The sequence below is a fragment of the Ricinus communis genome, chromosome 8 (genome assembly GCF_019578655.1).
Source record: "Ricinus communis isolate WT05 ecotype wild-type chromosome 8, ASM1957865v1, whole genome shotgun sequence".
In the NCBI taxonomy this organism is placed as follows: Eukaryota; Viridiplantae; Streptophyta; class Magnoliopsida; order Malpighiales; family Euphorbiaceae; genus Ricinus; species Ricinus communis.
Genome location: NC_063263.1, coordinates 8,367,927 through 8,389,623, shown reverse-complemented (window position 1 = coordinate 8,389,623; position 21,697 = coordinate 8,367,927). Strand labels below are relative to the sequence as shown.

The 21,697-nt window shown below is 34.7% G+C and overlaps 3 protein-coding genes across 3 annotated transcripts; 2 read left to right on the top strand and 1 right to left on the bottom strand.

Moving 5' to 3' along the window:
- Positions 1–7,444: 7,444 nt before the first annotated feature.
- LOC8273754 (protein CHUP1, chloroplastic) lies at positions 7,445–10,864 on the top strand. The gene is made up of 5 exons (XM_002515893.4): positions 7,445–7,735; positions 8,326–8,547; positions 8,650–8,744; positions 8,965–9,729; positions 9,819–10,864. Exons 2-5 carry the CDS (start codon positions 8,403–8,405, stop codon positions 10,734–10,736), a joined length of 1,923 nt encoding a protein of 640 aa, XP_002515939.1. The 5' UTR covers positions 7,445–7,735; positions 8,326–8,402; the 3' UTR covers positions 10,737–10,864.
- A 138-nt stretch (positions 10,865–11,002) lies between these two features.
- On the top strand, positions 11,003–15,169 carry LOC8281956 (polyadenylate-binding protein 4-like). Its single transcript, XM_048378152.1, has 8 exons — positions 11,003–11,603; positions 12,261–12,570; positions 13,010–13,275; positions 13,365–13,661; positions 13,759–14,045; positions 14,133–14,195; positions 14,465–14,671; positions 14,784–15,169. The coding sequence occupies exons 1-8, from the start codon at positions 11,387–11,389 to the stop codon at positions 14,961–14,963; spliced, it is 1,827 nt and encodes a 608-aa protein (XP_048234109.1). The 5' UTR covers positions 11,003–11,386; the 3' UTR covers positions 14,964–15,169.
- Positions 15,170–17,921: 2,752 nt separating this feature from the next.
- On the bottom strand, positions 17,922–20,860 carry LOC8281618 (GDSL esterase/lipase APG). Its single transcript, XM_002515888.4, has 5 exons — positions 20,345–20,860; positions 20,117–20,247; positions 19,792–20,025; positions 18,574–18,829; positions 17,922–18,467 (listed from the first exon to the last, which is right to left on the bottom strand). The coding sequence occupies exons 1-5, from the start codon at positions 20,586–20,588 to the stop codon at positions 18,268–18,270; spliced, it is 1,065 nt and encodes a 354-aa protein (XP_002515934.1). The 5' UTR covers positions 20,589–20,860; the 3' UTR covers positions 17,922–18,267.
- Positions 20,861–21,697: the final 837 nt, after the last annotated feature.

The following is a 21,697-nucleotide window of genomic DNA, read 5'->3' as shown; positions in this document are numbered from 1 at the left end:
TGGAATCCCCATTTCTGGTGAAGAGTAGATGCACAAAGTCTACAATCTGGAAGAAAGTGATGTTAATTCAAATGGATACTGTTATAATATCTTTAAGTCAAGCTTATACATATTTGCTTTGTTCTTCTTCTTGTTTTACATTTTATGATGCAAACTACAGTTGAGCTTTATCTCATTGTTGTTTTTATTTTCTTTCTTTTTTATGAAAGCTTATGTAGGACTGGAAACCTATTAAAGAAGAAAGGCAAAATAAGGACTCCAGAAGAAGGAGTCTCAGAGACTGTACAAGCTAGGCTTTTCCTCACAGACTCCCAGGAAAGGGAGCAACCTTTCCTGCCATGAAGGAAAGGTCACTTCGACCTTACCTAAAAAAGAATTAGATGTTGACATAGGGAAGCATTGCAGGGGAACAAAGAGAGGAGAGAGAGGAAGGTTTAGATTAGGCGGGGGAAGCAGAAGAGAAGAAAACTCTAGAGAAAAGGGTGAAAGAGTTGGGTCGTCATATGTTGAGAGTTATATAACGACCCGACTTGATTACCTGCCCCGACCCGACTACCTGGTCCGACCCGGCCCCAAAGGCCATGTAGTAACCCGACTCGACCCGCAGACCCGACCTGACTCACTGACCCAGCCCAGCTATAATCCAGATTCGGCCCATTCTTCAACTCGATCAGACCCAACAGTAACCCAGGCCCAATTAGCTCACATGCTGGCCCAGATTCAGGCTTGGTTCAGCAACCCGATGGGTTCGGTTCGCAATAACCCAGTGGGTCAGGTTCGGTACAAACTTCCTTAAATTCATTACAAAACATTACAAATATCTGTCATAATGCTTGGACTATTGATTCAGGCGCAACTGGTCACATGACTTGGGATCCCATAAAATTGCAAAATTTAATTCCTATCAGAAAATTCCAACATGTGACAGTTGCTAATGGGGCCAAAGCCAAAAATTTATGGCTGCGGTACCACTTCATTATTTAATACAAGCATTAAGAATATCTTGTTATTACTTGGCTTTAAATCAAATCTCTTATCTGTTGGCAAAATTACTTGCGATTTAAACTGTAATGTTATATTCTCACAATCTTCAGTCATATTTCAGGACCGAATTACTGGAAAGACGATTGGTGAGGGGAAATTAAAAATGGGTTATACTACCTCAAAAATCCACCCAAACAGTGTCTTATGTCAAACAACACAACTGATCAAGGCATGTTGATGCATCAGCGGTTTGGGCATCCCTTTGATAAAGTTTTAAACCAATTATTTTATTACAATTTAAATTCTAGTAATTGTGATGTTTGTAAATTTTCTGAATACACTCGCTTGCCTTTTCCCTTATCATCCAGTACGTCTGAAAAAGCATTTGATTTAATTCACTCGGATGTTTGGGGATCTGCCCCCATTGAATTTTATAATCACTTCCGATATTTTGTTACTTTTATTGATGACTATTCACGTACTGCCTGGGTTTATTTGTTAAAAGAAAAAAATGAAATATTTTCTCGCTTCCAAGAATTCTTTAATCTTATTCAAAACTAGTATGCTGCCAATATCAAAATTTCTCACTCCGACAATGGCACGGAGTACATAAACCGAAATTTTTCAGAATTTTTTAAGCAGAAGGGAATTGTACATCAAACCACATGCATTAATACTCTTGAACAAAATGAGGTTTCCGAATGCAAAAACAGACATCTTCTTAATGTTGTCCGCACTCTTCTTTTTCAAAATAATATTCCTACTACTTATTGGTCGGATGCCCTCTTAATCAACACGTATCTCATTAATAGGTTGCCTACTGTCACATTAAAAAACCTCAGTCCATTAGAGGTCCTCAAAGGCCGGAAACTCAAATTAGGGCATATATGAGTCTTTGGCTGCTCCTGTTATGTTCACATCAAACGTCACCACAAGTTTGATAAAAGCTCCATCAAAACCCTTTTCTTAGGATACTCCTCTCGACAAAAGGGGTATAAATGTTAATGATCCCACCACTCACAAAATCTATATCTCCCGGGATGTCTCATTTGTTGAAATTGAACCCTATTATAAGGATAGACTCCTCGTACTGTCAACAGACCCTCATAGACCACACATTCTATTATTTTCGCATAACTCTGATTTTTTTTACTACAGTCACGAACAGGTTGTTCACCTCGAGGGGGAGCCACCCTCAACCTCAAGGCCAATTCCTTTAGGGGGAGAAGATGCAGCACTCGAAGAAGAACCTCAAGTAGAAGCAATCGCCTTGAGGAGATCCACTCGACAAACTAGGTCCCTTGTAAAATTAAGGGACTATGTATACCATAAGGTAACATATCCAATCCAGAACTTTATTTCTTACAAAACTATCTCAAACCAATACCAGACCTACCTAAGCAACATCACAACACACTTTAAGCCTACATCCTTCTACGAAGCCAATACCAACCCAAAATGGTGTAAGGCTATGAAAGAACTTCAAGCTCCAGAAAAAAAAAATGATACCTGGAATATTGTCTCACTACCACCAAATAAAAAACCCTTAGGTTATAAATGGGTATATAAAATCAAGTATAACTGTGATGGAACACTTGAAAGATACAAGGCCAGACTAGTAGCCAGAGGATCCACTTAAACTTATGGAGTCGATTGTCAAGAAACTTTTCGCTCTCGTTGCAAAAAATGGACACCGTCAGAATTTTTCTATCAATAGCCACCAACCAGGGATGGAATCTATTTCAAATGGACATTAAGAACGCATTTTTACTAGAAAACTTGAAAGAAAAAGTCTACATGACTCTCCCACCTAGACATGAATCAGCATCAGACACTTCTCTGGTATATAAGCTAAAAAAGGCAATCTATAGACTGAAACAATCTCCAAGAGCATGATATGCCAAACTAAGCCTATTCCTCTTAAATATTAACTTCAACAAATGTGCATCAGATTCTTCTATGTTTGTCAAATACACTAAAACACATATTATTATTGTTCTTGTATATGTTGATGACATTATAATAACAGAAAATGACGATCAAGAAATAGAGGAAGTCAAACAAAGCTTAAAAAGGGAATTTGACATTAAAGACCTTGGTCAACTATCATACTTTCTAGGCATAGAAATGGAAAAATCAATTAAGGGATTGTTTCTATCACAAAGAAAGTATATTCTTGATCTATTGAAGGAAACGAGAAAACTTGGAGCTAAACCTACCAACACCCCAATGGAAACTAAAGTTAGACTTAGCCTAGAGGATGGTGAACCATTAACTAACATAGGGCAATATCAGTGCTTAGTAGGAAAATTGATCTACTTAACGGTTATTAGGCTTGATATCGCATATGCAGTGAGTATGGTAAGCCAGTTCATGCATGCTTCTCGTACTAGTCACTTGGAAGCCATAGATAGGATACTTAGGTATCTCAAGGGGACCCCAGGTCAAGGAATCTGGATGAAGAAAAACAACTCTAACACTATAGTTGGTTTCTCTGATGCAGATTGGGCAGGGAGCTCTGATAGAAAATCAACTATAGGATTTTGCACCTTTGTAGGAGGAAACCTAGTGACATGTAAAAGTAAAAAGCAAAGTGTGGTTGCAAGATCAAGTGCAGAAGTTGAATATCCAACCATGATATCTACGACTAATGAGCTTATTTGGATCAAACAAGTCCTTCAAGACATAAAAATCGAAGATGACGGACCCATGAAAATGTACTGTGACAATCAAGCTGCTCACCACATCGCATCAAACCTAGTGTTACACGAACAAACCAAGCACATTGAAGTCAATTGTCATTTCATCAGAAAAAAAGTACAAAAAGGAGAGATCGAGACACCATATGTCAGAAGTCAAGAGCAACTAGCAAACATATTCACAAAGGCACTTGACAGACTAAATCACCAAACAATTCTCAACAAGATGGGTTCTGTAAATTTATACGAACCCAACTTGAGGGGAGTGTTAAAGAAGAAAGGCAGAACAAGTACTCCAAAAGAAGGAGTCTCAGAGACTATACAAGCAAGAAAACTTGTAAAGGCTTTTCCTCACAGACTCTCAGGAAAGAGAGCAACCTTTTCTGCCACGAAGGAAATGTCACTTCGACCTTACCTGAAAAAGAATTAAACATTGGCATATGTATAGAGCAACCATTAGAATAGAGATAGGCAACCGTTAATCATAGTGTATATATATTAATCAATAATTCCTTGTAAATCTCAGAATACTTCACATAGAAAAGCGATACATTATTGATCATTTTTTTACAGAGCCCAACGACCTGAATATGAATTCTGCAAGATCTTTAGCATCTTAGCCATAAAAGATATTAAAGAATCGAGAAAAAGAGAAAACTCACTGCTTTTGAACGACGATTTGGTAGACCGGGTGCAGATTGGAGAAAACTTCATGACGTGAATTATTGGATGCATTATATCCATATCTCTTTGTGGAAGAGTTGAGGATAGATAAGTACAAAAGCTGTGCATTTTTCTTAATACCTAATTTAAAGTCAGCTGTGCTCACTAAGTGCAAAACCTGTGAGCATTTGCCTCCTCTATGAAGCTACCCTGCCTCAAATATATTGGACTGAGGGGCATGGATGGAGTGAAAACAGGTTGGTCATGAGCTCCTAGGAACTAAACTCGATGCTCACCATCATCAGTTGTTGCATTTCTCATACTGATATAACTACGGTTTTGTGCCCATGCGGAATTGGGAAGGATGCCAATGATAAATTTAAGCAACTGCTAATAGCTAACTCATTATATTTGTCAAACCAATTCTGTGCAGGAAAGATGATTGATCCATCATCATTGATATTTCCCGACATCTAAGTTACAAATTCTTTTATTCTGAATGCCTACTTTTTGCTAGTATATCCTTGATATTGTGAGACGCCTACTTTTTGCTAGTATATCCTTGATATTGTTACTTGTGATTGTACTGTATTAACAAGTTTCAATGTTGTGTACGTTCAGGAATTGTATTATTATTTAGTTGACAATGAATTAAGATAGAAAATGGAATGCCTAATTGCCTTGAAAAAAATGTCCAATGCTGACAAGAGATAGACAGTACAGGCAAATTAGACATTTAGAGATCTTTCCATCAGCCGGAGATGTGCCCATTAGGCATTAGCAAATTGCTGTTGAAAAAGGCATTAGAAATCTTTGCATCAGCTGGATATGCATAGAGAGGTAACATCAGAATCCTGCAAAGTATTCATGACAAGCTGTCAGCACGTGGTGGATTTCAGATTTTTGTTGTTCAGCGTTATTGTTAATATAAGTCTCTTACCATTCATGTCCGCGATAGATTGTTAAAGATTAATAGCTAATGTGATCAAAACTTAAAAGATCATCTGAAATTATTGGAAACCTTTTTTCCCAGTGACAATGGAATTGTGGTTTGTGGAATTTCTCGTTTAAATCCAGTTACAATCAAATTAAAAAGAAATGAAAAAGAAAACAAAAAGAAATCCGTGAAAGCATGATAGTAGATGTGTCGGGATATGAACCATCAATTTCACCTACCAAAATACCTGACCAGAGTACAGCTCTGATAAAATTCAGAGTTGAAAGGAGAGATAAAAATGAAGTTAGATGGTAAGGTCATTGTCATATTGAATAAGTTGCAGTGTTGGACCATATTGATTTACTAAGATTAATTTAATAGCATGAGAACATTTTTCTTTTTCTGAGAAGAGGATCTAAAACAGATGTTCTGGGTTTTACCTAACTTTCAAAATTTACTTTCCAACTGCTATTACATAATTTCTTTTACAGTTGGGGGCGACAAAAACAAATGTTTCTTTTAAAGTAATTAATTTTTGATTTAATAATTTCTCAAGAGAAAAAATTAATGATTCAAACAGGATAATTATTTTTATAATTATATCATAATATTAATTATTAATTATTTATCATTTGTAAGAACTGGAAAAATAACTAGTAATCACTATATATAATTGTGTTTGAGGCTTGAGCTCATCACTGCACAAGGTTTAAATAATATATCTCATCTCCTGCAGTCTAGATCATTTTGAAAATATATTTGACTTCATTATTAATAAATAGATTAAAAAAAAAAGAACTAGTTGAGATTGGTTTTTCTGTTGGTATGATCTGGTCATGTGCAGCTTATATTCTGAGGACACAACTTGATTTCTCTCTGTTTCTTTTGTGAGATCCAGCAAGGGATTTAATCTGCAGGAATTGGGTATGTTTATTTCATGTGTCTGAATCTATCAATTATTTTATTGTTATATAATTTCTTTATTAATCATGTTAATTGAGAATAAGTAATATTGAGTGAATCAGTAGGGTGTGACATGACTCAATGTGACTGAGTACATACAGTCATGAATGAATATTAAATTCTTTTGTTAGTGCCCACAAAGTTTAGCAAATCGTATCCAAATTGAATACAAAAAATTTTCTCTTGCAAGTTGGGTAGGTGGGCTTCTTTAATTTTCATGTGAAATTGTGGCCATTAGTGTCATTGTCAGGATTTGATTTACAATAAAGTCACGATTAGAAAAACTATAGTAGTTCACATGTGTAGTAGACTTCTTCCAATGGTTGCTATTGGTTTGCATAATTTGGGGTGATTTGGCATTTTGTAGTCCATTACTCATATATTCATCACCAAGTGTGGAAGCTTTAATTGAGTCACCCACTTTATTAATAATAATAATCTGAATTCAAGATACATAACTAGTAGTACCTTTCTGATTTTCTAGAATTTTGCATCAATCTCACATTTCTCTGTGCCACCAAATCATCTTAGTCTAAAATTTTGCAACGTGTTTTGATACTAAAATCATACATTTTGAAAATTAAGAAAATTTTGTCACACAAACATAATTTATTGAGTAAAAATCGATAGAGTTGAAATAAATCTCAATCAGAGTCTTTTTATCTATTATTTATTTATATTATTATTATTTTATTTAATAATCTAAATAAATATATTATTTTAAAAATTTTAAATCATAAGAAAAACCAATAAATATAAAAGAAAAGAATTGGGCCAACTGATTCTGGAACCTTTCGAGATTCGTAAGTTGTAACCAGCCCATGATGAGTAGAAATTGGAGGGAAAATCAAACAGATTATAATTTATAAACTCTTTAACTTAAAATTTTTCTCTGGATACTTTTATTTTCTAAATTTAAAAACAGTATAAAAGTATAAACTAATCACAGAGCAAACTTTCTAAATATAGAACCAAATTTGTCATTTGATTAACTAAATTTAAAACCAAAAGAAAAAACTAACATTCAGATAATAAAAACATCACATCGAACTTTCTAAATTTTAATAAACAGTTAATCTTGTAACCTGTGGCCTAAAATTAAAAAACTAATTATTTTCGAGTTTCTTTCTGTTTTGGTTATCAACTTGGAATTTTTTAAAAAATTCCTTAAAAGAAATTAACATGGAAATTGTGGAATCAGAATCCATCAGTTTCTCTGTGTAACCAGAGATTTGGACATCACATTCAACGAGACAAACGACAAAACCTAATAGGCTGCGTGTTGTACTATATATTGTTTATTTCAAAAACTGAAAGCAAAGAGCTTTTATTATTTAAAGATTGATTGTGATTTTAACTTCGGAGAGAGAGAGAGAGACAAAAAATATATGAATTTTTTAACACAGAATAAAAACAGCGATCAGAAAGCATTACTGTTTGGTTTATTCTCACTTCAGAATCAATGCGTTTGCTGCAACTTTCTTTAACAGTAAGTCGTCTGTTTCTTTTACCTATCAAAATCAGCAATGTTCTGAATTGGGTTTTGATTATTTATCTGTTTTATTGAAGCTCTTTGGCTTAATTTGAGATGGGTTATATTATATTTCTTTTGTTACTGTTTTTTTTAGGTATGATTGGAGTTTATTTCAAATGGGTTTTTGTGTTTTGCTTGTTTAATCATTTTCATGTCTTTATCTTTGATGGTTTGAGTGATATCCTTTTTTCCTTTTCGTTTTTGGGCATTTACAAGCTTCCTATGTAAGGATATTGATAGATGTGCTTCTTATTTTGTTTTGTTTTATTATTTTTATTTTTCATTAAATATGCGAGCTTTATGTTAAGAATCAAAGTTCATGGTGATATACATGGAGTCGTATCGTTCTTCCCTTTTTTGGGAATTAAAGTTTGCTTCTTTTGGTTATCTAAGTCGTGGTTCTTCCTATTTTTGGTTTCTGTGTATGTATAAGGTTAATGCTAATTGTGTATGGATATTGCAGCTTTTTCATATTATTTGTTTATTCTGTTTCTTAATTTGATTTTAGACATTTTAATATTTTTCATTTTCTGGGCCTTGTATAGATGGAGGATGATGAAGAAGAGGACCTATATATCTATTTCTCTCTTTCTATGATTTAAATGCAATTAGAAGTCCTAAAATGATGAAAGAAAAGAAAGATATTAGGCCCGTTTTAGTCAAATTTGGGGTGGCTTTAGCTCTTTCTTTCGCCGGATTTCTTTATTCTCGCTTGAAAAATAGAAGAGGCAAATTTTCTAAGCCTCCTCAATCCCCCTGCTCTTCAGGTTTGTGCACATCTTTAGTTGATTATTCTTGTCTTAATTCTTTTTCCATATGGGTTTATATAGTTGGGTATACATTTTGGTTTGTATTTGTTTGCATTTCAGATCATGCTGTTGAAGTTGACAAGGATATAAGAAGAGCTGGAATGAAGAGAACATCCACACTAGATAGTATCCCGTCAATTTCTGCAGATAAACATGTAAGTTCTTTTTATTAATTTATTACACAAGCTAGTTGCTTTAATTTTTGCCAGTATCAGATTATATATGCTGGTTTTCTTATTCCTGTAATGAAAAGATATGCTTATCCTTGGGTTGTAATAACTGTTGTTTTTAGTTTTTAAGATTTAAAGAGCTGGTTGAATTGCTCTTTCTGGACTTCAATTACATGAAAACTATTTCTGGGTTTCTGTCAAGCAGGAAGATACATGCATGCCCAAATTTGATAATCCTGTGGCTGTATTCTCTCCAAGCAGTAGACAAAATGGAGATAAAGATGGGTACCTCTTGCCAGAATTTATTGATCTTGTGAACGAATTTGACTTAGCTGCCACCACTGCTGGAATATCTCCAAAAGAATCACCTAGGTCTGATGTGGAAACTCCAAGAGCAGTTAGACCTGTTGAAAAGGAAGATCACGAGCAAGAGATTAGACATCTGAAGACCATGGTGAGAATGCTTCGAGAAAGAGAGAAGAACCTAGAGTTCCAGTTGCTCGAGTTCTATGGCCTTAAAGAGCAAGAAACGGCTATGATGGAGCTGCAGAATCGATTGAAAATTAGTAATATGGAAACTAAGCTTTTCAATCTCAAGATCGAGTCCTTGCAGGCAGATAATCAAAGACTACAGGCACAATTCGCTGATCATGCAAAAATTGTTGCCGAGCTTGATGCTGCAAGATCAAAAATTAAATTGCTGAGGAAAAGGCTAAAGTCTGAAGCTGGGCAGAATAAGGAACATATCTTAGTCCTTCAGAAAAGGGTAAGTAGGTTGCAAGAGGAAGAACTCAAGGCTGCTGCAAATGATTCAGATATTAAGGTGAAGTTGCAAAGGCTGAAGGATTTGGAGGTTGAGGCAGAAGATTTAAGGAATTCTAACCATAGATTGACTTTAGAAAATTCTGAATTGGCTCGTCAGTTGGAGTCTGCCAAAATCCTTGCAAATTCTGTTCTTGAAGATCCAGAGGTAATTTGTTTGTTCCCGACTTTATATCTTTCTTTTAATTTGTTATCCATGGACTTTTACTTTAGGTTTTTCTTTTTTGTTTTTTGCAGACAGAAGCACTAAGAGAACTTAGCGACAAGCTAAAACAGGAAAATGACCACCTAGTAAAGGAAGTTGAGCAACTCCATGCAGACCGATGTAAAGATTGTGAAGAATTAGTTTATCTTCGATGGGTAAATGCATGCTTGAGATATGAATTGCGCAATTTTCAGCCTGCGCATGGTAAAACAGTTGCCAGAGATCTAAGCAAATCCCTCAGTCCCAAGTCTGAGGAGAAAGCAAAGCAGCTAATACTTGAATACGCGAATAGTGAAGAGATGGGAGAGAAGGGGATCAACATTATGGATTTCGAGTCTGACCAGTGGTCATCCTCTCATACTTCCTATGTCATAGACTCAGGGGACTTCGATGATTCTGTAGTTTCACCAAAAACCAGCAACTCCAGCAAAATCAAATTTTTCAACAAGCTAAGGAGACTTATTCGGGGAAAAGAAATCCAACATCATAATCACGTGTCATCAATGGACAAAACTGGAGTAGCAGAAGATTCTGATTCTCCACGTGGCAGTTCAAGTAGATCAACAGGAACTGATGCAGCAAGTGACGGGCAATATAGCAGAGTACAAAGTCTGTCCCTGGATTTATCTAGACATTTTTCTAGGCATCCTGCTGATATCCAGGGGGTGAAGAATTCAAGAATGGATGAAATGAAGGATATGGAAATTGGCAGGAGAAATAGTGACATTGGATCCTCTTATGGGCACAGGAGATTTTTGTCAGGCAGGTTAAATGCGAGCCATTTGTCACCAGAAAATCAACTTGAGCAGGGCTCTGTCTCTGCTGAGAGATCCGAATTGTTGAAGTTTGCAGGAGTTTTGAAGGACTCTGGCAATAGAACAAGAACATTGCATAAAAAATCAGCATCAGTTGATTCATTTGGGCCCTTTCAACGAGCAACCTCACAATAGTTTATGTACACTCTTACCAAGCCTTTAGCAAACAGTACATTAATCAGTGTAAATGCATCAAATACCATAGAAATTAATTTCACAAATTGGAAGCATTCTGAATGACAATAAAATGTTTCTTCCACTCACCAGCTTAGTCAGTCATACCACTAATTCTTATTACTTGAAGTTGAGGTTTGTTCATGTTCTCTTTCAAACATTAACATGCATAAAGAGTAACCAAAGTTGATAAAAGTCGGACGGGGAAAATTAAATAAATAGGCACATGAATTGGGGAGAGACAATTGTCCAAATGGGTCTAATGATCCTACTGGTTCATGAAGGTGAAGTTGCTTATTGTCCACTTCTACACTTGGCTCCTGATCTCTCAAAAAACGACATCATTTTTGGTACGTTGTGGGGCCAGCTCAGCAAATTTGGCATAGTTAGAAAGCGAGTATATAGCTTATCATACACTCCGCGAGTGCTCTCCGATTTCACTTGCAAAAACAAGCGCGCACACACGAGCACACCGTTATAACAGACTAAAGTTCCCTCCTCATTCTCTCTTACCCTCTGCATAACCCAAAAAGGCAATCCCCATTTTTCTCTCTCTACAGCTCTCTTTTCTTTTTCTAATTCTTGTTCTCTATAATCAAGAAAAATCATCAATGGCGATGGAACAACTCGTGTCACTAAAGCTTCCAGGTGATCCGCGACCAAGATTGTCGCTATACGTGGGTGATTTGGACCCAGAAGTAACAGAAATGAACCTCAGGACTGTGTTTTCTTCAATGGGTCCCATTAGAAATGTTCACCTTTGCCGGTGCTCACTTACCGGCAGGTCTCTCTGTTACGGCTATGTCAACTTCTACCGTCCTTACGACGGTATAATATTCTTTACATTTCTTGGGTTTTGTTTCTTCATTAAGTTGGTTTGATTAGCTTGTTTTCTCTGTTTCTTCATTAAAAACAACCATTTCTTGTAGCAGCTGTTCTTTTACATTACATAATTGTTCGTATAATTTCCTACTCTACAAGAAAATGGGTTTCGTTAATTGCTTAAGAAATGGAGATTTCTTGAGTTTTTCTTTTACGTGTTAATGTGTTTCTTTATTTCGTTCTTTGAGTTCAGGTTACTTTGTTTTCTTAATTGATTTGCATTTGATGGGGCTTTTTGTATATTTTTTTTTTGAAAAGGAAAAAAAGAAAGGGTGAGATATTGGAGCTCTGTTCCTCTCGTTTCTTGACTTCTATCGACTTCTCTGTTTCTTGTCTTTTTGGTTTCTTTTCCCTCTTTTTTTTTGTTTTTGTTTTTTCTTATAATTCTTTTTCGGTATCGTGAATTGGCTAACATATTATACTCTGTTTTCTTTTCTCACTAAATATTTCCTGGTATTATTTGAACTACTCTTTACCCAGTGGCTCGTTGTATTAGCCTTTAGATCTTGGTTTCATTGTAGTCTTTTGGAAGTGTACTAGTTTTACATTGATTCTAATGGCAATGTGTTTCCTGTTTTTCTTCTCCCCCATTTTTATGATCAGCATATAAAGCACTGTCTAACCTGAATCACACATACTTGAAAGGCAAACTCATGAGGATAATGTGGTGTCAAAGAAACCCTTGTGCTAGAAAGAGTGGTATCGGCAATCTTTATGTGAAGAATCTTGATGCTTCAATTGACAGTGCTGGCTTGCAGAGCTTGTTTTCCAAATTTGGGACTATACTGTCTTGCAAAGTGGTTGAAGAACATGGCAAGAGTAAGGGTTATGGGTTTGTCCAGTTTGATTCAGAGGATTCTGCCTTGGCTGCTCGAACTGCTCTCCATGATACTATGCTTAAAGAAAAGAAATTGTCGGTCTTGGTTACTTACTCTCGCCATTTTGTTGTTTTCGCTAGTGCTCTATGAAATACATGTTGACTGTTTGCTAGATGTCTTTTTATTCTGTGCTATTTTTTTATGCTTCATGGATTACTTTTCATTGAATGAGGCCAAATATAAAATACCAAGTACAATTCTGTTCGCTCCCTCCAATTTTAAGCATCGAGTGGAGATGACGAGAATCAGATATTCTGATGCATGTATAAGCATAACATTGAAGAGCTACTAAACCTACTTACTTGTTTCTTGGTTGTTTTGGTTCAAGTGATGGAATAGACTAGACTTGTTAGTTATTTATCACTTCTACTTGTGTTTTGCTTTGCTTTGCCTTAGTTTCTTTTCACATTTGCTGATTTTAATGGCTGGCTTCGTCTTTTTTATTACTGACCTTATTTGCCATGTTCTTCTCAGGTACGTTTCCAGATTTGTCAAGAAAAGTGAGAGGACCACAGCCACATCTTATGACGAACTGAAATTTACAAATCTTTATGTTAAAAATCTGTCTAAGGATATGACTCAGGATGCCTTTCACAATATGTTTTCTGCATTTGGGGAGATTATCAGTGCTGTCATCATGCAGGATCATAATGGAAAATCCAGAGGTTTCGGATTTGTTGACTTCGAGTCACCAGAAGATGCTAAGAAAGCTGTTGATGCTTTGAATGGTTATCAATTAGGTAGATTTCGGAACCTGTTCCTCCCTGTTTCCCTTGTCCATTCTCTAAGGATCAACTTCTCTAACATATATTATTGGTATTGAAATCAGAATCCAGGACTTTGTTTGTGGGAAGAGCTCAAGCGAAAGCTGAGAGAAAAAAGATATTACAACATGAATACAAGGACATTTTCAATACTCATATGGAGAAGTTTAAGGCTTCAAATCTGTATGTGAAAAATCTTGCTCTGTGTATTGATAATGACAAGTTACAAGAACTTTTCAGCTGCAGTGGAAAGATAGTTTCAGCAAAAGTGATGCGGTATGATAACGGTGCAAGTAGGGGATTTGGGTTTGTGTGTTTCTCAAGTCCTGAAGAAGCAAAGAAAGCTCTGAATGCTCTGAATGGTAAGCTAAATTCCCCTCTCAAAGCTTTTGCTGTGCTTCTATTTCTTGGAGGATAATTAGTTCTTTCTTATCTAATCTGATGTTAATATTCTGCCAGGAGCCGTGTTTCAAGGGAAGTCTCTCTATGTGGCAATGGCACAGTGCAAAAGGGATCGCCAACTGGCATTGCAAACGTACTTTTCAGTGCCTCAATCTCAGCCACCATATCTTTCTGACAGCAGTGTTGTTCCGCCCCCAATCAGTCCAGTTTATTACAATTTCTATCCTTACTCCCAGCAAGTCCCTTTCCTGAACCGTACATTCTCATATCACAATCTTGGTGCAAATATGGGGTTCCAGCATCCTTATGCAGCACAAAGTTACCATCAGCATTTTTCTGCATATGTAAGGATTCTCTTTTCTGCATCTACATTTTCGTTAATAAGCCTTTCTTTAATCCGCTTGTTACTGTTATATGCTTTTAAACTACAGATTCCAGTGGCAGAAATGGATCAAGACTCTCAGAAGACCACCGATCAGTCCTTCCAAATGACTGTATGCTCTATCTTCTTTAATTAAGTAAAAGAAATTGCCTCTGATTCTGCATTCTTGGTATTGCTTTGTATTTCTGAGAAAATGACATGCCATAACGCGGTTCTACATGTAATGCTGCTATTATCAAATCACAGGATAGACTTGATTGTTTGTTAAAATGAAATAAAACTTTAACTGATCTCCGATACAAGTATTGCTTCTTTGAGTGTAAGTTTTGCATCATGCTGTTATTTCATTTGCTGATTTGTTCCCTGCTTTCTGTCTTGCAGGCTATGAAACATGCAACCTTTAATCTTTCTGACCAAAATATGAACCATAGACATCCTGGATTTCAAATCATTAGGTATACGAAATCTTCGCCGAATAAAGTTGGAGCTGCAGGAAATAATCTCAAAAGACTACTAGCTACTCAAAAAACTTCTGGTAACCCCAAGAAAGTCACTGGGAATGTTCACCCCCATGTTGAGAATTTTCAGGTTCTTGGATTCTCTAACTTTAAGGTTCAGGAATTATGAGCTCATTCTAGCTAATGACTTTCATATGGTATCTTTAATAATCAATTGACTCCCTCTCCCTGTGTTTGTGCAGCCTGACCTTTCAGGAAATAATGCCAGAATGCTATCAGAGATTATCAACTCCCCGAGTTCTTCTGTTTTACCAGCTCACAGGACAGCCCAAGTGCTAAAGGAGGTCAACATTTTGAAGAAGGTTGCAGATGCTGGTCCTGCAGCTATGCCCAAGACAGCTAATCGGTGCTTGAACTACTAGTCGGTGCATTTTAACTTTCAAACATACTCGCACTACTATTTTCATAAAGCTTGTTAAATGTAGGTGTTTGTAATAGCCTGATTGGCGCAGTCTTTGCTGTATTTGTTTTTATGAAAGGAATCGTCTTCTCTAATTTCACTATAAATCTCTACAAGAGAGACCAATGCCTGATTTATCATTTGTGAAATGGAATTTGTTTCTGCTATGGATGTACAATATAGATTTAATTTATTTAATACGTGTGTTTAATTTCAAAACACATTTGTTTTTATTTCTTGAAATTAAAACAAGAGCTTGAATTGAATTAATTTTACAAAAAAAATTAATCATTCCCTCAAATTAGAAATGAGAATTGATATTTTTACAGAAATTAATTCATGGTGGAGAAGTTGTGACTTTGGCTAAAACTATGAATGTCTCGTCCTGCATATTGAGACCGATGGGCTTTTGCTTAAAAATGGTCATTCTTGTACAAAGCTTTTTTTGGGAATTAGATGTTTTGGTGCAGAGTATGTACGAAGAAGGAGCGACAATTTCTTTTCTTTATTAAAAGAATATGACAGCTCCTGCCATTACCCACATCATCATTAAGTAAATGCATCAATTTTTCTGTTATAAACAAGAGCTTCAACTGTAGCTTTACCAAAGATTAAGTATATAATTATGCTAAAAAATAGTTTAAGGGCTAATCTACACCTTGCATCAAACCTTAAGGGCAAAAATGTACCTTTTCTTATTATATATGCATATAACATTGAATTATTAAAAACATGATTTTCAAAAGAGAAATTTATAAAAATCTCCGTGAGATTTGACATAATATACATTTACATCCTTCATTTTTTAATAATATACATTTTCATCCATCCCGTTTTGTTATAGTGCAAGTAGGATGAAATTACTTCAAGGGAAAATTGAACTCTGGACCCAAATGGCAGAAGCTGTGTAACTCATTCATTTACCAATGACAGCTAAAAGGTTGATCAATCTCTTTTCTCAGTCACAATCCGCTTCCTCTTCCGCCTCCCACTTCAGCGTCGTGGCTCCACGCGGCTCTGCTGTAGCCATAACCAGCCACCACTGCATAAAAGAGAGGACTGCTTGGCGACGATTGAATAAGCTTCCTCCACAGCTCGAAGATGGAGGCAATAAAGGGCTATTTGACATAAGACACGCCATCTGGATTAGCTACTACTGCTGCCATATTGTTCTTTCTCCTTTTATCTCTCTTTTTTTTTTTGTTGCTTTTTTTGGCATTGATATCTTCTTAAATTTAATGTATGTGCAAAACGAAACTGTAATTAATCTCTCATTTTATTTCTATTTTTACAACTAAAGAAGAAAACTAATTGAGGCTCAATTTCAATTGATGATTACGTTAATATTGTTATTACTCTCATATTATTTTAGTTTTAAAATTATTCTTTAAGCTTGTAGGTAAAATGTTTGATAAAATGTCCAAATGGGTTTTGATTAAGGAAAGAGTTTTTAAATAAATTTTCAGCCATCTGTTTCTAAGCTTGACTCTTTTTGCATAAGTAAAATGAATCAAATATTTTGAAAAAAGGTTTAAGGACTTTGAGGTTAAATGGAAGGAATTGGACATGGTTTTGGTGAGGGAGGCTGGTGTGAGTATGGAAGTGGGTGGCAATAGCTTCTTCGAATTGAAAAGGAAAGTAGATAGTAAAAGGAGGGATGAAATAAACACTTCTACAATCAGTAAGTGTCAAATACGCCAAACTTCATCTTTGTAATTATTCCTTTCCAAAAATTCTAGTTAACATAAAAAAGAAATCTATTGCTTCCACTTGCCAGCGAATACATCAACTAACATGATTAGTTAAGGGTAGGGGCTAATTATTCAAATGATTAATTTTAATTATTTTAGTAATAGTAGGACTTATATTTCTAAATAAAATTTTTGCACTGTATTCATTTTAGTAGTTATATCTCATTTGAAAAAATTATTATTTAGAATTATTATATAGTACGATTAATAGAAAAATGATATAATTAATGCTAGATATTATTATTATTATATATATATATAATATTTTAATATTAAATAATTAAAATATATTATATTATTTAAAATTAATAAATATCTTCAACAAGCCATATTATGATAGCCCAAAAACACGGTATAGATGACATTTTTTTTCTTTTTTTTGCAAAAATATCATTTTTAGAATTCAGTATAAAAAAAGAATCATCCTCAAGAATTACAACATTGGCTTCTTGCTCATCAAAGGCTCAGGCCCTCCTACCATATTCTTAATGATTTTGAAGGGTTTCTGAGTTTATATTCTCCAGATTCGACTATAATAGCGGTTTTTGTAAATCTAATTCATTGAGATTCCGTCTAGTAAAGCGGAAGAATTATAAATCTCCAAAATAATAGATAGGAATACAGCAAATAGCGCCATTGCGACACCCATCAAAGGAGTAGTTCCCCATCCAGGAGCTACTTTACCATATTCTGAATTCAATGGTTTCAACAAATCCCCTACAACAGTTTGTCTTGGACCAGATCTAGAACTACTCTCTACGCTTTGTGTAGCCATAAATCCTATTTGTATTAATTGAGATCTGTTGACTTTGTATACCATTCCGTTGTAAATAAATGATCTTATCATAGATCCATTGTGGTCTTGAAATTAAATTATATAATAATGAAAACAACAACCCTAGTCGCTATCTTTATATCTGGTTTACTTGTAAGTTTTACTGGGTATGCCTTATATACTGCTTTTGGGCAACTCTCTCAACAACTAAGATATCCTTGGGTTAGACGAATTATCCGAAGAGGATCGCTTAACTGTAGCAAGAGCACAAAAAATTGAGCGTTTCTTATCACAACCCTTTTTTGTAGCAGAAGTATTTATGGGTTCCCCGGAGAAATATGTCAGTTTAGCAAAAACTATTAGAGGATTTAAATTGATCCTTTCCGGAGAATTAGATAGTCTATCCGAGCAGGCTTTTTATTTAGTAGATAATATTGATGGAGCTACTTTGAAGGTTACCAATTTAGAAATGGAGAACAACTTGAAGAAATAACGTTAAATCTTTGTGTACTGACCCAAATCGTACTGAGGAATTGAAAGCCATTAACACATGTAACCCAAGAAAAAAAGAAAAAGAAGGAAAAAAAAAAAGCCATCGGCGAAGAAAAAGAAAACGAAAAGTTACGAAAAAAGCCGCAAGATAATCAAGATAGGCTTTTGAACTGTTTCTGAATAAGACAGCAGTAGCACACAAAAGGGAAATTATACAATGACAAACAGACGCCACATGCAAGCTCCTGTCAGATGAGGGAGAAGCCCTGAGCGAGCAGTGCATCTGCAAGAATCTGATTAGCAGCCTCTGATAAATGGACACCGTCCCAAAACACATACTGTGTGGCATTGGCGCAAATCCTAGGAGACTTTGGATTGCACAACAATGGATTTGTAGCTTCATGTACAGTCCCTGTCTTGCAGCAGCTTCTTCTTGCTTCCACAAAACCTATTCCAAACATAAAAAAGAAAATAGATTGTTAAAATAATTCACCTCATTGTACCATTCCATAACTCATAACTGCCTTCTTAATTATAATGCTTGTTAGTTATACCATTATTTGAAGGAGATTTAACAAGGTTAAACACTGGGCTGAAGATGTCAAAGACAACAATCTTAAAATCCGGAAGTTGCTTTCGTAGGTTTGCTGCAGTTGAGTTCATCTTCTTGTTAAATTTCCGGGCATCATTATTAATCCTGGAGACACATACACTCTCACCGGAATCAAATAACTTGTGAGCTGCAGGAACACAACCTAACGGTAGGAGTGAAGTTACCCCAAGCCTCCTTGCCCCCAAGCCATACAAACCCTGTTCATCAAACAAACAAACCAACCCATTATTTTCTTTTGAAAAAATTATAAATTTAATTTCTTAACTTTTCAATTTTTACTATTTTATATTTAAAGTATTTCTTTTTAATTTATTCAATCAAATTTGTGCTCAATTACATGTACTATAGTATTTCTTATCTATTCTACAGATTAAAATATTTATACTATTTAATTTGAATTAACAGTAAATTGATTTAAACACTCTCTTTCTTTTCCTCTATCTATTCCTTATCGCTATTTTATTTTTCAAGAAATTCAAAGAAAGAAAGGATTTCATTTTTGCATTTAACCAAATAAAAAATAAATAAATTGAAGAGAGCCTACTATTCATTTTCCTTCATCTCTAATAAAAAAGAAAGAATCAAATCACTGTTTTAAATCAATTATTTTGTATCTTCAAACAAAATTGGATCTAATAAAAGGGAGGAAATTAATTAAATTTTTAATTTATTTGCGAAGGTAATATATCTGTTAAAAAGTATGATATTGAGCTATTTTTTCATATAAAGAAAATGGTTTTATTTTCTTGTAAAACTGAGTTGAAAAAGAAATAGAAAAAGAAAAAAAGATAAGAACTTAACCAAATACTTCTCTTTCTTAATTTTTCTTTTTTAAAAATGCAATAAACAAAGAGACAAAAAAGAAGAAGAGATATAAATAAAAAAAAGAAAAGTGAGTAATAAAGAATAAAAGTATTTAAGGAAAAAATATTATAACAAAAATAAAAAATAATAAAAATTTATATTTTTTTCTTTTTATTTTCTCCTCTTCAAGTAAATTAGGCTCCAACAGGTATTACAACTTGCAACCACAGCTTGCGAACGAATTTGATACCGCTAAGTCCTAACCCCATTATTACAATTTCTTTTTTCCCTCTGAAATTTGCATTTCAAGCTCTGCACAGGGCTATTAAAGCATTTAGAAATAATAGCACCACACCTTAACAAATCTTGAGAATGCTCTGACGAGATAAGAGCTATACTGATCAGGAGTATAAGCTTTGTGTAACCGAGGATTAACATAGTAGTTCACGAGGAAGTCTCCGGTGCCTGCACTAAGCAAGTACAGCGCATCCTTGATGATGGTTGCAGATTTGTTACTACCAGCTACCTTGGCCAGCCTACTCTGGTATTCTTTGAAGTACTGCAACTGTTGAGGCAATGTAATAGCATCCTACAAACATAGCACGAGCTTTGTCAATGAGTCGAAGGGTAAATAAAGTTGGATCTGAAGACTATGACACCATAAACCAGAGAATCCTTACGTTCCGAATGGAAGATTTATCATCATAACCAGATGCAGCTGACGCAAAACTAGCTCCAATAAGAAGGTTTTCTCCTGATGCATCTGGACTTAAATATGCTGGTGCATAAGTCTTAAACCCCAAGGTTTCAGCTGCCAAAAGAAATTGATTCATGCATGAGCAGAATAAATAGGACCTATCTAGCAAGTCTCAAGAACTTTAATGATTTGTAGCTGTACACATATATACCTGTTATGTCGGATACCAATTTGCCATCGCAGAATCTCCCTGTCGGTTCATGACTGGCAAAATCCCTTCCATAAGGAGGATAGTTTGCCTTGTAAAAAGTGGAAAGGTAGTTATTGTTGCCAACGTCCATAGCTGAGTCACCAAATGTAAATATAGCAGGAAAAATAGTATCTTGCGCATAATCACCATTTAGGAATGCGAAAGCTAAGGCAGAAAACAAGGCAACTCTATAGCTGATACCCATTTTGCTATAACGATGGTGTGTGGTAGATTGTTTACTCTGACGCAGTGGCACCCTTATAAAGGGCCTTGAATGTGACTTTTTTTTCCTTTTTTTTTTTTTGATAATCACCTTGAACGTGATTTAACTGGAGAAAGAAGATGAGAGTTGTTCAAAGTGGTAATGCTAGCATTCAAAGCATCAATTTGTACATATGCTTTAAAATTTTCCCCTGAAGATCTGTTATGTAGGTTTTTTAATTTACTTCTGAATCATTTGAGAAAACCAAAAACAAAAGAAGTCTATTTCACCTCTTACTTACTATTTTGACCTAATACTGCGCTCTATTAGTATTATTCTTATTATTATTTAACATATTTCATTGATAACATAGCATATATAAATACTCACGCCTCCATCTATTTATACTTTAGGCTCAATCGACAAAGCAAGTTAGATTTGATTTATAAAACTCTAAAAATAATATTTTATACATCATAATAGCATACTCATAAATCTTAAGATTGGATATGTTTTAAAACATCCCCTGTGAATATATGTACAAATTAATGAAGCCCTTTCTATTATTTGTTCTAAAAAGCAAAAATCAGTCACAAAAATCACTTGTACTATCCAATTCTACAGTATTTGTTAAATGCTATTTACAAACAAGCTGTTCAAGCTTTCTTAATAGTCTTCTATACCCTAAAAGTTACCACCATTAAACATTGCCAGCAAATCAATTAATGATAGCTAGCAAGAAATTGACTGAGTTCATATATTATTTCTCTGTCGGCCCATTTTCTACAAATGCCCATTAAAAAGACCATTTCTATATATATTATATTCAATGTTACAGGTGGCCCCGTTGCTGTGCATATAATAATTAGATTAATTGGTCCAGTGTCAGAATTGCAAATGCTTTTAAAGCTCTAAACCACCTCTTTCCTTTTTCTTTTTAGATTTAAATAAAAAAAATTATAAATCTAATCTCTTAAATTCTCAATTCTTACTATTTTAGTGTTTAAAAGATTCTTTTTTATTCAAATATTTGAATCAGTTGAAAATGTCTGATATCATATTTTAAATCAATTTTACAAATTAAGTTATTTTAGTGGCTTTTTTTGAATAAT

Bases quoted from the DNA above. Each gene is read 5' to 3' on its own strand.
- LOC8281618 (XM_002515888.4), bottom strand. From the start codon at position 20,588: ATGGGTATCAGCTATAGAGTTGCCTTGTTTTCTGCCTTAGCTTTCGCA. The intron at 18,830-19,791 runs GTGTGGTGCTAT...TTTGATGAACAG, and splicing joins CATTCTCAAGATTTGTTAAG to GGTTTGTATGGCTTGGGGGC. The intron at 18,468-18,573 runs GTATAACTAACA...TGTTTGGAATAG, and splicing joins TAAATCTCCTTCAAATAATG to GTTTTGTGGAAGCAAGAAGA.
- LOC8281956 (XM_048378152.1), top strand. From the start codon at position 11,387: ATGGCGATGGAACAACTCGTGTCACTAAAGCTTCCAGGTGATCCGCGA. The intron at 11,604-12,260 runs GTATAATATTCT...TTTTATGATCAG, and splicing joins CTTCTACCGTCCTTACGACG to CATATAAAGCACTGTCTAAC. The intron at 13,276-13,364 runs GTAGATTTCGGA...TATTGAAATCAG, and splicing joins TTTGAATGGTTATCAATTAG to AATCCAGGACTTTGTTTGTG.
- LOC8273754 (XM_002515893.4), top strand. From the start codon at position 8,403: ATGATGAAAGAAAAGAAAGATATTAGGCCCGTTTTAGTCAAATTTGGG. The intron at 8,548-8,649 runs GTTTGTGCACAT...TTTGCATTTCAG, and splicing joins TCAATCCCCCTGCTCTTCAG to ATCATGCTGTTGAAGTTGAC. The intron at 9,730-9,818 runs GTAATTTGTTTG...TGTTTTTTGCAG, and splicing joins CTGTTCTTGAAGATCCAGAG to ACAGAAGCACTAAGAGAACT.